This window comes from Castor canadensis, chromosome 12 (assembly GCF_047511655.1).
Source record: "Castor canadensis chromosome 12, mCasCan1.hap1v2, whole genome shotgun sequence".
Taxonomy (NCBI): domain Eukaryota; kingdom Metazoa; phylum Chordata; class Mammalia; order Rodentia; family Castoridae; genus Castor; species Castor canadensis.
The window spans coordinates 83046650-83060430 of NC_133397.1; the positions used below are offsets into that span (position 1 = coordinate 83046650).

At 45.8% G+C, this 13781-nt stretch overlaps 1 protein-coding gene across 1 annotated transcript in view; it reads right to left on the bottom strand.

Annotated features, from left to right (window-relative positions):
* The window catches only part of LOC141414732 (uncharacterized), a 70011-nt gene that overhangs the window by 12502 nt on the left and 43728 nt on the right, over positions 1-13781 (bottom strand). Inside the window, exons 4-6 of the mRNA XM_074049029.1 lie at positions 10057-13329; positions 6797-6979; positions 3593-3765 (exon numbers count right to left, since the gene is read on the bottom strand). Of these exons, the coding sequence (XP_073905130.1) occupies positions 3593-3765; positions 6797-6979; positions 10057-13329 (3629 nt within the window). The remainder of the gene's footprint in view (positions 1-3592; positions 3766-6796; positions 6980-10056; positions 13330-13781) is intronic.

Consider the following 13781-nt stretch of genomic DNA (forward strand, 5'->3'; position numbering starts at 1 on the left):
CCTGCCCTCTTTGCAAAGGTAACCACTGGAGGTCTAAGTGTCCCTGCCTCCAGATGGAAGGCAAGGTGCCACCTCCTATGGATTGATGGGTCCCAGCCTTCTGTCCACACTCCAATTCTTGGCATCAATGTTGAGGAGACTCATGGTAGCCATTATGACAGAAAAACAAAAGATCATTTTCCGGCTAGACAGTGGAGCTCATTTCTTTGTCTTACCTTACTCTCCCAGTCCCAGTCCAATGACGAGGTTATCGTTTGGGGCATATCTGGCTAGCCCCTAGAGCACTAGTTTACCCAGCCTCTGGCCTGCTCTTGGGGAGACCTCCTCTTCTGTCACTCTTTCCTCATAGTACCTAACACTCCAGTGTCACTGCTGGGATTGGATTTACTATCTCAATTAAAAGCTCAAATTCTCCTCCCCCCAGGCAGCTATTTCTGCTGCCTCCTCCTTCAGGAACAAATAGATTTCACAGTGTGGACTGATTAAATGAGTGTAGGGTGAGCCTGGACAGCCCTCCTTATTCAAATAAAACTCAAAAATCCCTCACAGTTTCCACACCCAAAACAATATCCCCTCAAGCCTGAGGGATGATGAGGCCTTATGCCTCTCATAAATTCCTTAAAAAATACGGGCTACTAATTAGTTGCTCCAGCCCATATAATAAATTTAAAATTCTTATAAAAGTTAATTTTAAAATACAAGTACAAAGTAAACAACTGAAAAGGATATAGATAGGTAGTGAAAGTATTTTTTGAGAAGTTAAAGGAAAAAGGAATGTTTTTGGATGAGAAAGGATTTTGTAAAGAAGGGTTTGTCCTAAAGATTGTTTCAAATAGGAGGGATAAAGACAAGCCATCAAAGGGTTTAATATGTTATATAAAGGTCTGAGTAAGTTTTAAAAGTGTATAATTAAAAGCTTTGATGTGTAATAAAGTTAAAGTTGAATATAATCTAAGAGTTGCCTAAAAAATTTTCAGGGTCATGTCAAACTAAAATCAAATCCTCTATGTCTATAAAATAACAAGGTTATCTTAATATTGTTCTGCTCTGAGTAACATCTACAAAAAAACCGTTACAGAGAAAGATTTTATCAAAAAAATTATTTGTGTTTTCTGCTGATCTTGTCAAGCTTTAAGTACTACTAAGTCAGAGTTCATTTATGTATTTGCTCATGCAAAGGTCTCTTAAATGACTACCTTATAACTGTGTTCTGTGTCTAGACTTTATCTAAATATGGTACAAACATTCACAGAGTTAAAAGTGTCAGTTTATGTAAAATGATGAGCTAAAGCTCTCTTTTATCCAAAAGTATTACATTTAACCTAAATCCTGACAGCCCCTGCCTCCCACAGGTCACCTACCTAGGTGTGTTCTTAAAGGGACAGACTCACTCCTTGAGTCATGAGGGAATTGACCCAATCTTCCATTTCCCACATACCATAAGGCAGCTTAGAGCTTTCTTGGGAGTTACAGGGTTTTGCAGAATTTAGATCTCTAGGTAGACAGTCCCTTAGCAGACACCTTCTTATGCTCCTCCTAATATTCCTATTTGGGTCTTAAATAATGTATGGCCACCCATTTCTCTTAGAAAACTTGCCTCCAACAGACCCTGATTCTCTGGCTGACTACCTGCCTTACCTTAACCTTCTCAGGGAACTTCTCAGAGAGCATGTGGAGCAGATCCTGCTCACCCTAAAACAATTTCAGTTAAACCATGGGATCTTGTTCTCCTAAAGGATCTTCTACCCTCTCCATTAGGACTTTGGTGGACCAGTCCTCATCTGGTCATTCTCACAACACCCACTGCTGTCAAGCTCAATGGGATCCCCCAGTGGCAGCACCTCTCAAGGAACAGTTAAAAAAAATGGAGAAGGGAACTGGAGGACCCTTGAAATTGTCTAGGGAACAACATTTCACAGTGCTTCTCCTGACTAATGCCCATCCTAATGCTTATGTTTCTTGCTCTCTTATTCTTAAGCTTCCTCCCTTGTATCATACTACATGTCTGTTATTGCTAATCAAAAGTTTAACCAGTGGTACCTCCAGGGATATCAACTTCTCCAAAACTGCTTGGAAAAACTACTGTGAAGGCCCCATCCAGGATGCCACAGGAGCCTGAGGATCCTGCCCTATACAACACCCCCTGACAGCAGGAAGCAGCTGAAGAGACTGATGCTTTGCCCCAATTCCTGATCCTCAGCCCCTACCCTCATCATTATTAAAGAAAAAATGGGGGAATGATAGAACAATAATGTCACCATTTATAAATCAGTGGCCATTTTATCCTCAGACCTCACTTGAGAAACTTCCAAGAATAGCCCCGCCCTTAACAGAAATTCCCATGCTCTAAGATAGCCCCACCCCTACCAGAGACTACTGCTCATGCACTAACTTCTTTAACCTCCCTCTTCTATAAAAGCCACACCTGGCCCAGAATTGCTGCTGTGCCATCTTTTCCCCAGGCAGCCTGGCAGTTTGGGCCTGCCATTAAACTTTGCTCTACAGACGTGAGACTGTTCTTGTGAGCTTTCTTTGTGAGCGGCGTACTTTGAGGCATCACTTTCTGAGTCCCAACACCATCTGATTTCTTCTTTCTTTCTTTTTTTTCTCTCTCTCTCTCTGTCTCTCTTTTTTGCTTTTTTGGTGGTACTGTGGAGTTGAACTCAGGGTTTCACACTTGCTAGGCAGGCACACTACCACTTCAGCCACACATCAAGCCCACCATCTGGTTTCTTACCTCAGCAGTTTGACCTCAATTCCTCAGCTTTGCCACTGTCTGTATTTCATGCTGAAGAGGGGTAAAACCTTGTCACTGAGGAGAGATACGCGTTTGAATAAGTCTGTTCACAAGGAGATCTAAGTTCCTTGTCTCTGAAATGGGGACAGTTATTCTTGGCTTATAAAAGCAATGCTGACTATACAATGAAAAATGTCTGCACTGTGCAAGAGTCTCCTTCCTTTTCCCTCCTCAGGGACTTTGCTCCTTCCTGTTTGTGTTTAAATGAATTCATCCTAACATGAGCTCTGGGCTAATGAAGTTTTTCTTGGAAGATGACATTTATAGGCTTTCACTTGCTATTTAGGTACAGTCATTACAGTCATGCCCACTTCATGGCATGGATGAGTTCTGTCATTAAGCAATTTTGCCATTGTGTAAACATCATAGTGTACTTACACACACTAACATGGCTGTGGTACCATTAGATTACATAATGATATGGAACCACCATTGCATATGTGAACTGTCATTGTCTAGAATGTCGTTATCCCACACGTGACTGTAATTTTAAAGATAACTGGCTTTTTCATTAGCTAGGATTAGTGTAAAAAACAGAGAGCTTCTAGTCAAAATTGACACATAGTTTTAAATACAGGATATTAGTCATTTGTGTTTGTAGACTACCCCTGATGTGTTGTGAGTGCAGTAATAACACTGAAGTAAGTACCCAGTGTTCTGCAGGGAAGAGGGACCAATGTAAACTCTTGAGGCTAAAAAAAAAAAAATGACAAGAAATATATAACAAGGAAACACACACACACACCAGGTCTCAAGAGGACAGAGCTCAGCAGTTTCACCAAAATCACTTCCTACCTGGAGATGATGTGGAGCTGGCTGCACAGTGTTTGAATCTGCTCCACCACACACAAAAGCTCCTGGGAGCATCTTTCATCTATGCAATTCTTAGCAATGATGCAGGTAAGTCTGGCGAAGTTTTGTCCAGAAGTTGCAATTTTCCTAGCAGAAGTAATGAGCTGATCTTTGGTCTATATCAAAAAAATGAGAGCATTGAAAGTAGGTAAACACTGCCCTCACAGGTTGTACCCAAGACATTGGTCACTAACTACAAAGCTTGTCCAAAACTTGCTTGGCATAACTTACTTTAGCCCCCAAAATGCTTCAGGCAGCATCTCTCTCCTGAACTACTCCAGAAGCTTCTTAGGTTAGTAAGAAACTTAGTCTCAGCCATCTGTAAGGCTGCTGAAGGCCAGGCTGCCAGCCTCCTGGTCATGATCTAGCCCATTCTCCATGAGATCCGTGCCCTGTAGTAGGCTCAGTTATTCCAGCTGATACAGAATCCAAACCAACCCTCCCCTGCTTGTCTGGTATGAGCAGGCAGAGGCCCTTCAACAGGTCTTAGGAAAATTGCCATAGAACAAAAGAGTAACCAGGAAATGTCACAAGTCCTACTACCATAACACCCTGAAGAGACAGGATGGACTTGCTCTCCCAAAACTTGGTTTGGACGTAGAGGCTGATGATGGATGTCACACATAAACCAAGAAGATACGAAAGGATTTGAGACTCACATAATAAGGCTTTCTTGGGTGAGCAGGGCAGACTCCTAACCAGGTCTGAAATTTGAGAAAACAGAGAAAAGAGACAGGCATTGCTTTTATTGGGTGGGATGCAGGTTTCCACACATGGACCAGGGCTTATGTGGTCCCACTAGTGCCAAAGGACAGTGTCTGTGCTTTCTTATCGGCTTGTCCAGGGCAGGACAGAAAGGGAAAGGAAGGAGGGGTCTTAAAGTCACCAACAAACATCAAAAATAGAGTTGGACTGTTGCACATGCCCTCCTAAATGCCCTGAGGAACAAACACTAACTTAATGGGCAGAACTTAGCTTAGCTTCCCCGTGCTTTTTGAAATGCCTGGTCACGGGGGGAGAAGGGGAAACTGTTCTTGGTTCTTCTCCTCATGTGTTATGCTGCCCCAGCTTCTCCAGGCAGGAAGAAAGAAATCCTAACAACTTCAGTGTGAAAGGCTTAGGTCACTAGAGGTATTGCAATTTCAATAAGAAGGGAGTGAATGCAGTTATGTGCAAAGCCTAAACCAAAGCAATTTCTACCATACTCGAAAGTAATCATTGGTCTTTAGGAAGTGAATGAAGAGGAATACTAAAATGATAAGGAGTAATAAGGGTGATAGGATCCTCACCCCTTGATTCTCCTGAGAGTGTTTTGTTTTGTATATAGACTGCTCCAGATCCCTAGTCTGGATAATGACTTGGAGAATGGCTATTATTCTCTGCTGGCACACAGAACAAAGGTTTAAAATATTCTATGTTATGTAGAAGGTCTTCAGCAGAATCACCTCCATGTGTGAAGGGGAAGGTCTCAACTGAAGAAGCCAAGTTGGAATATTTCAGAACTCCTAACCTGGGTCTCAAGGGTACCAGAGAAAACTAAAACCACATGAGAACAGTCTGCCGACCTCTGACAAGAAAGGAGATGGGTATCTTTTCTGCCTTCCAAGAAAAGCCTTCTTCCAATCTCCCCCTCCCCCATCCCACTCTTGCTTTCTTCAATTAGGATGCTAGGATGGTTTCCTCTCAGTTCATATCATAAGATCTAAATATTCTGCCTCAGAAAATCCTGAAGTCCTGCATTTTTTTTTTTAAATCTTGTTTGTTTCACTTAAGGGCACCAGACACTGTGGTTGTTAAAATTTAGTTGGTGTTAATATCAGGATTTGAAGCACACCTATAATCCTATTACTTAGGATACTTGGGTAAGAGAATTGCGAGTTCAAGTCCAGCCTGCTACATAGTGATTTTGAAGCCAGCCAGGGCTACATAGTTAGAAATTGTCTCAAAAATAAAAATAGTATTTGGGATTTTCAGAGGTTGGGGGAGAATTCAGTGTAGTTCCTTCTTACCTGGCACTAGCCTCACTATTAAAATGGTGCTTTAGTTTTCCTTTTGTTATTTCCCTTCATGTGTTCATTTCTCTTAGGGAACTCATTGGGGTGGAGAGTTTGCATATTTCTGGGTCCTTAGCCACACATCCATTCCCAGCATTAAAGTCATATAAAAACATATATATTATGTTATATGGAAGGTCATATATATATGTATGTATTAGAATATCAAATGTTTGGAAGGAAAAGAGGAGTCAGCAAGAAGGGGTAACCACTGCTACTTCTGCTCTAATGACATTGAGGTCACCATTCCAGCAAAAAGCTGACCAGTTGTGGGGACAGGGACTGGGAAGGGGGGATGAGACAGTGAAAAGTCTGAGTCTTGGGGTAGTAGGACCTCTGGGTTTGGATTTTTAGTCAACAAGGCAAGGGGATGCCTTGACAGCCACTCTTCTGGATCCCTTGGCCCCCAGGATGAGAAAGTGGGGTCCAATGTGGTTCAATTTTGGAGTCATTAGCACCCAGGAGACCCACACTAGAAGTTTTCCAAAAGGCTCTTGTTGCCATTTTGTATCTTCCTTTTGGTCCACACACTCAGCACACTTGTTTTCTTTTCTCATAATGGTTCGTTGATATTAAACAATGCTTACCTCAATTTAATCAAGAAGAGAGATAAAGAGAATTAAAATAAGCCACACATAATTAAAATAGGCCCCCAGAAGTTGGTGGAAGAACATCCTTCTTCCCTTCCAGGCTGTGCTGGCCCTGAGTGGCTACCCTTCAGAAAGCTACAGTAAACTCTATTTTGGGGGAATTTTAAAGATATAAATAGGTCCCTTCAGTTCATTCTTCTGGAATGTAAATGAGTCCTTAATTTTACCAGGCTGCAGCTTTGGAAAAATTATCTCCTCTGGTGGACTAAGACAAATCTTAGTAGCTAAACCCAAAAAAGGAGGTGAGAGAAGCAAAGTGGGCTTTATGATATACCTAGATAGAGAATGAAGAGAACACATAGAGATGCTGATTGCTGAAAGACCTCCCTGAGGCCTTTCCTTCTGGGAGCTGTCCAAGGCTGCCCCAGCTCCTGGAGGGCAGCAGTGGGGCACCCCACTTCCCCATGTGATACCCAGTCCTCCCACCACCATGGCCCAAGTACCAGGATGTGCCCTTTCTTCCTCAAACTCTGAGCCATCAGAAGCACTTCCTTGGCCATCTCCTGAGTAATCTGGGTGATTCTGTTCTCACGCTCCCTACTGCCATCCTCGGAGAGATGCTGGTCCTTCTCAGTATGTGGTGTGGCTGGACAGCCAGGGGAGAGAAAAGGGCTGACATTCTGCTTCTGTAAGGAGACAACAGGTTAGAATTAATGAACTCCTGACACCCAGACCTTTAAACTACAGTGGGAATGTTCATTTCTATTTTGTCCTTTTTTAAAGAAAAACAAGAGGAAATCAGAAGTTTCCTGATTCCTCCATGTCACTGCAGCTCTTGGCATTCTTATCCAAATACGTAGGGAATCAGACAGAAGAGATATGATGATTCCCTATCCAGAATTCTCATAAGCTCAAAGCTGGCACACTCAGATCTCAGTACTGTACATATTTGGCTTATATTTTTCTCTCTCTCAGAAGAGAGTAAATATTTTGCTCTCTCCTGTGAATTTTCAGGCTTATATGGGAGAAGGGAGACTCTGTAGCCTCTTGAAGAAATTCAAGAATTCTCCAATGTTCTCACTCTGACAACCCAACCACTTCCACATCAATTACTCTATACCAAAGGTCTTTACTTTACTGTGAATAATTATGATTTTTTTCTCTGTTAACTTGATTGTTACTTTCTAGTGAGAACAATAGCAGCCTCTGACAACCACAGGTGGGCTGAGTACTCACAGTTAGACCGTGCGATTTGCCTATTCTGTCTCTAGTAGAGCCTCCCCTAAACCTTTTCCAGATCCCAGAATCAGGACAAGTTGTTCTGCAGTTGGAATAATTCCAATAACAAAGAGTTGAGAATATCCTGGATTATCTCTTTGCCTCACCTCACCAGATGAAGCCCCCTGATCTTGGACTTCCCAATCTTCAGAACTGTGAGCAATTATACTCTCTCTACAACAAAATTAGAAATAAGGGCAAAATAGTTTCTGCTGGGTATTGGGGGGGGAGAGGGAGGGGGCGGAGTGGGTGGTAAGGGAGGGGGTGGGGGCAGGGAGGAGAAATGAACCAAGCCTTGTATGCACATATGAATAATAAAAGAAAAATGAAAAAAGAAAAAAAAAAAAAGAACTGTGAGCAAAATAAATTTCTTTTCTTTATAAATTATCTCATCTATGGTATTCTGTTAAAGCAACATGGAGTGGATTAAAACACTGAGCTACTGCATACTGAGAAGTCACCTGGTTTTGCTGTTGGTTTTGTATTGGCTTTTTCAATGAAAGCATCCCCACCATCTGAAAATTTGCAATGTCTTCTATTGCTTCATTAGTCTATTTTTAGACAGTTTGAGAAATCTTCTGAATGCTGGAAAGGGTGAGCCTTTTCTTGAGAGAGCCAAAGGTCATATGGATGGCTGACCAAGAGTGGGTGAAAGGGAGGGGAGGGAACTCAGCTGAGACCAAGACTTAACTGCAGAGACTGACAGTCGAGAAGGAAGAAATGACAGTCCTGGAGCTAAGGGTTAGGAAACCAGGACTATCCTGTTCAATTTATATCTCATATTTAACTACCAGGAACTTTAAGCATCCAAATCTAGAAATGTCTCCAGGCTCTTCAATAAGGAGAGAGGCCTAGGATAGTGTGTCAGAGATCCCATAACTGGAATAAAGAATTTTCAGGGAGTGATGTACAAGTACCAGAAGCCCCACTCCCAACTTATGTCCTCCTTCAGCAAGTTCTGACAGGTGCTCACTGTTTTTCGATACTGTCTGGATGCTATGGAGGGTGTGTCTCTCTCTGCACCTCAAGAGCCCTCAGGAGTGAGAATTGCAACAGACACAAGTCACAGTGGCAATTTTCCCTTCTCTAAGAGTTTTCACACCCAAGGATAGGCCCTTGAGACAGAGTCCCTTTCCTCATTCCAATTTTCTACTGGGTGTTCCAGTTTTCTATCCCTGGAGGATAGAAACCTTGCAATGTGAGGCCTTGCTCCTCACCTAGAGGAAACCAGCCTCCAGTGGGAGAGATGACTTCCCTTCATGGACAGGAGTGGTGATGGAGCTGAATGAACTTGCTGTTCTTTCCATGGAAGTCTACAGACCTGGGCAGCCAGCATCATCCTGCCCTGCAGCTAAGGGAAATGCTCTGTAGGGAGGTTTTGATGGAAGGGGGATGTATCAGGTGAACTGACAGAACCAGAATGAAGCCAGTAATCCACTGGCATTAAGTATGTATCAGAAGACCCTGTGAAGAAACAGAGAAGAAAAGGGGGAGCCTGCAGGATATTTGAATTTATAATATTAGTAGATAAGTGAGTGAGACTAGATGATAGTTGGTGTCTGAGCAAAGGGGATTCAGACTTCAGGAAAAGGGAACTGTGCCTGGTCTTTACCTTGTTACTTTGGTCCTTTCTTATGGCAAAGACATTTTAGTGAGGAAAATGAAGTAAAGAGTAATGAGGTGGAGAAATACATGGCATGGCCAGTTTTATCTTGGTAGAAGGGCTAGGGAATGGTTTGGGAGGTTGTGTGCAGCAAAGCATAAGGTCATGAAGGGGATGGATGAGGCTGTACATCAAATGCTTGGCTGAACACATCTGCTTGGGAATTTCTTGAGTTCTATCAGTCTATACTATCTCCTGTGACTTTGGTCATGCTTAATGTAAGTAAATTAAACACTTGGAAGCCACAATGCCTAAGTGTCCTGCCTTGCCCTGGAAGGAAACAAGTGTGAGCATGGAAGGTAGTCAATAGTCCTCTTCTCTTTTCAGTTCCACAAATCCTTTTTTCCCTACATGATTCTAGTTGGATTCCTGCCACTTGCAAACAAAAGAAACCCTAATCATAGCAGAACATCTGCAGAGGTCAAAGCAGCATGAAGTCCTCTTATCCACAAGTCATAGCAAGACAGTTGTGGTGATCAGGAAAAACTCCACAGAAGACTATTGTAAGCATAGGTACTATTTCTAGAACACTTACTATATGCCAGGAAAGTGCAAATATTTCACATGAATGCTTTTGTTAGCCATGGAGTAGGGAAGTCAAAAATGGTGATGAGGCTTCCATGCATTTTTCAGCTAGGAAACTGTAAGTACAGCCACAGCCCAGACAGTCTGAGTCTTAAGCTTGTACTCTCAGAGACTGCACATACTACCTGCCCAACGTGAATTATACACATGGCAATTGAGACCCTGGAACTTGGCTGGGTCTTTGGTTTCTAGGAAAGGGTTGAGGTAGGGGAGAAGGAAAGATGCCAAGTAGACTACCATGCCCACATCTGCTGTGGTGGTCCTGGTGATGGCTGGCTCAGCAGTGCAGGTCCCCACTGAACTCTCTGGGGTGCCTCTGGGGGCAATGCCTTGAGAACCCACATTGTCTCCTTCAGTGGCTTCTGCTGTACCCTCCTCATAGTGGAACTGGGGCTGGACAAGGTTCTGTTCTGGGGCCCTTGCTGATTCTTCCCTGGGTTTCAAGCACTGGTCCAGGAGTCTCCAGGCCTTGGTATGAACACCTTGCCAGGCTTGGAGCTGGGCCACTGCATGGTGGGACTTGGCTGCCCATTCCCATTGAAGCCAGTCCAGCACATACAATTCCCACTCCTCTGTGTGTTCTTGGAGCACAGGGACCCTCTGGGCCACCTCCTTGGTAAGGATGAGAATGCTCTCCAGAGCTGCAAGAAGGTCTTTTTGACAGGGCCCAGGCTTTTGACCTTTTGTTATAAGTCTTTGTACAGCTTTGATACCAGACACCATTCTTTCCAGAGAGTTTTCTGTCCTGGTCTGATTCTGGTAGAAAGAGAGCATTGGGTAGACAGCATCTTGGAAAGCATGTTCGTAGTCTGCATTGATGCTGCTGAGGTAGCCAGTCAGGGCCTTGATTCGAAGGGTGAGCTCCAAGCAGAGAAGTTCAAAGCGTGTAGACAGGCTTGGAGATGGTTTGGGGGAGGAGACCAGGATGTGTGCCACATCTGTCAGAGCATCTCTTAGCACATGAACTTCCCTGCACAGAAAGGAGACTTCACCCTTTACCTGCTCATCCCCACACAGAAGCCTAGACAGCCTAGCAGCCTCTTGAAGCCTTTGAAAAACATGTGCTACGTGATCCAACCCTTTCTGCAACCCCTGCTGGTCCTTCACTGCTTGTCGCAAGGGCAGTAGGAACAGGCCTTTTCTCCTGCTGAGCTTCTCCATATTCTGGATCAGGTCTTGGACAGCTACTGACCATAAAAGGCACCCATTCTCAATGTGTTCTTCCCACAACTTGGGGGCTTGGAGACCAACAGAGGCCAGAACTTTATCCAACAGCTGTTTAGCATGGATTTTCACCTCTTCCAATCTGCCTTGCATTTGTTGAAGCACTTCTTGATGCCTGGTTGAGTCAGGGTCCTTCTTATCCAAACACATAGGTCCACTTTTAGCTACTAGTTGGACCATTGAGGCTAAATTCTGCTGAAGTTCCATGAACACTGCCATGCTCTCTGGTAGATCAGCTGTTGGATTATGGCCAAATAGTTGTTGACACAGAGGGTACCAGTCACCAGCCATGGTTACCAAACCCTGCTTATTTTTCTCTGTCCTCCCAGACAGCTGGAAAGCCACTTCCAGAAGATTGTTATTTCTAGAAGTTGTGCTATGGATTTTTTCCCTTGCTAGGTTAATAACAGAAGGTGTCAGTGTTGAGATTTCTTGGAGTCCTGTCATCCTCTCTGACTGCAGTGCTTCCTCCCCATTCAGGGCCTCTTGAGCTGCATCCACAGCTGCATCCCATTCTGGCATATTGGTACACATTGAGGCAACTACCTGGTGGTCCTGGCTCCCTACAGCAAGAGTGAGTTTGCTGGTGGCAGGGAGTGGAGAGCCCCTCTGCTGTGGATGGGTGTCAGAAATCAAGGGGCAAGAAGGTTGTTCCATTGGCAGAAAAGAGGTGCCTGGGCCAATTTCCCCTAATCCAGGCACCTTCTGGAATTTCATTTCAGGAGCTCTGGAGTCCTGGAGGCTGGGGAGAATGAAATAACGCCATCCCTTAGTAATGGAAGACCTTTGGACTTGGCCTCGAAGGGGACTGAGGATATCTGGGTGGTTGGTCCCATCCAGCCCCTCTCGGACTTGCTGAGCTGAATAGATGAGATGTTTTGCCATTGCTAAAAATGCATCTGCCTCCTGAGAACGGTACCTACTTGAACTCTGTACAGCAGCTACACCCAGGGCCAAAGAAGACTGCTCCAGCTCCTGGATCAAGACTCTCAGGCCATTCCGGAAAATGGGATCTCGGTCTTGGTCCACATACCTACTCATTACCTGCACTATGTGTGTGGCTCGGCCCTGTAAATATGCCATGTGTCTGGAAAACTCTCTGGAATCTCCAGTCCTCAAAGCCCATGCTAAGAAATCCAAGTGCTTCATCATTTCCTGAATAGACACATTCAGGAATTCAGGGATACTGAGAACATCATCAAAACATGCCAATAGGCGTTCAGATGCCCGGGCCCAGGCCTGAAGCAGGGCCTGCAGGTTGGTAGGACTCCAGTCCAGTCCAGACCCTTGCGGGGTTTGTGAGAAAAGCTGTTGCACTCTGACCACAAGCCTCCAAAGGCCTACCATGGCAGCTTCCACCTCTCTACCAGTTTGTTGTCGGGGACAGCAAACCAAGACCAAGTGAGCTACTTGGAGCATCTGGTTGGCCTGGTCACAGAAAGCAGCAAGGAAAAGCTGGAGGCTCTTTGACAAGACCTCGTCATCCCATAGAGAACCAATCGGGGAAGTCGCCACGGAGGCCTGGGCCAGCCTTTGAAGAGGGCTGTGAGTGTCAGTGAACGTGTCAAGGATCTGGTGCAGGAGCCCAGCACGGACTCCCTGGGAGAGGGCCTCAGTCGCGGCCTGCATTGCTGAGCATTCCTCCCCTGGCTCCAGTGTTCTCTGGCTTGTCACCAGAGGCTCCTCGATTGCGTCCAGGCGCCGAACGCCAGCGCATCGCAGCTCCAGCAGCTGGCGGCAGTGGGCCACCAGGAGCAGCCTCTCGGGAGGCGCGGAGCAGGCGGCCAAGCGCAGGCAGTGCCAGAGCACCGGGGCCAGCGGCGCGTCCAGCAGGCTGTCGGCCAGGCGCAATGGCGCGCGCGTAGCTAGCAGCTCGCGCAGCTGCCACAGGCGCCTGGTGAACGCTCCGTTCTGCGTGCGAGCTGGGGCGGCGGCGACCGGCTCCAGCCGGTCCAGGACTCCACGGAGGATCTTCCTGGTCAGAGCGAAGACGTGGCGCCGGGAGATGGCTAGCTGTGGATCACGCGGATGCCGGAGGTGGCCGCGGGCAGCTGCGAACAGCGTGGGGATGCAGCCTCGCAGCAGGCGACTTTCGCGGCCCAGGCGTCCCTCCGGCCCGCACGCCGTCAGGTGACCCAGGTGCAGCAGCGCCTCGGCCAGGTCAGCTAAGGGGCAGCTCAGCGAGCTCGCATCCCCTACTGCCTCCAGCTGGTCCAGACAGGTCAGACACCAACCCGCTGCTCTCACCGTCTTCCTCGCCATCGCTGCGTCTTCAAGGAGCAGGACCTGTTCGGGCAATCACCGGGAAGAGAGGTTAAAAATGGTTGCACAGTTTTGGAGTGATGGTTACAGCAATGGCAGCTACTTCCATCCCCCAGTTTACAAACATAGAAACAGGCCAAAAAAGAATCACGTAGGAGTGGTGTTTATGTTTGGTTACATTCGGATTAGCTTCCTAAATCTGAGCCTTGTTTAATATGGGGTCTAACCAGGGTTGGATTTTTTTTTTTGGGGGGGGGCTTATTATTTGAATGAGGGTGATGGGTGCTGAAGGGATTGCCTGCCCAGGAGGCACCTCTGAGATATCTTCTCTAGCTTGACCCTGCCACTCCCAGACAGCCCTGTCCATCCCTACCAACGGAGCCCGTACCTAAACCAAGAGCCAGCCTTCCTCTCCCTCTCCTCCACCCATCAGCAGGTAGCCACAGCCCTCTGCTTCTGCCTCTCTCCTCTTCCCA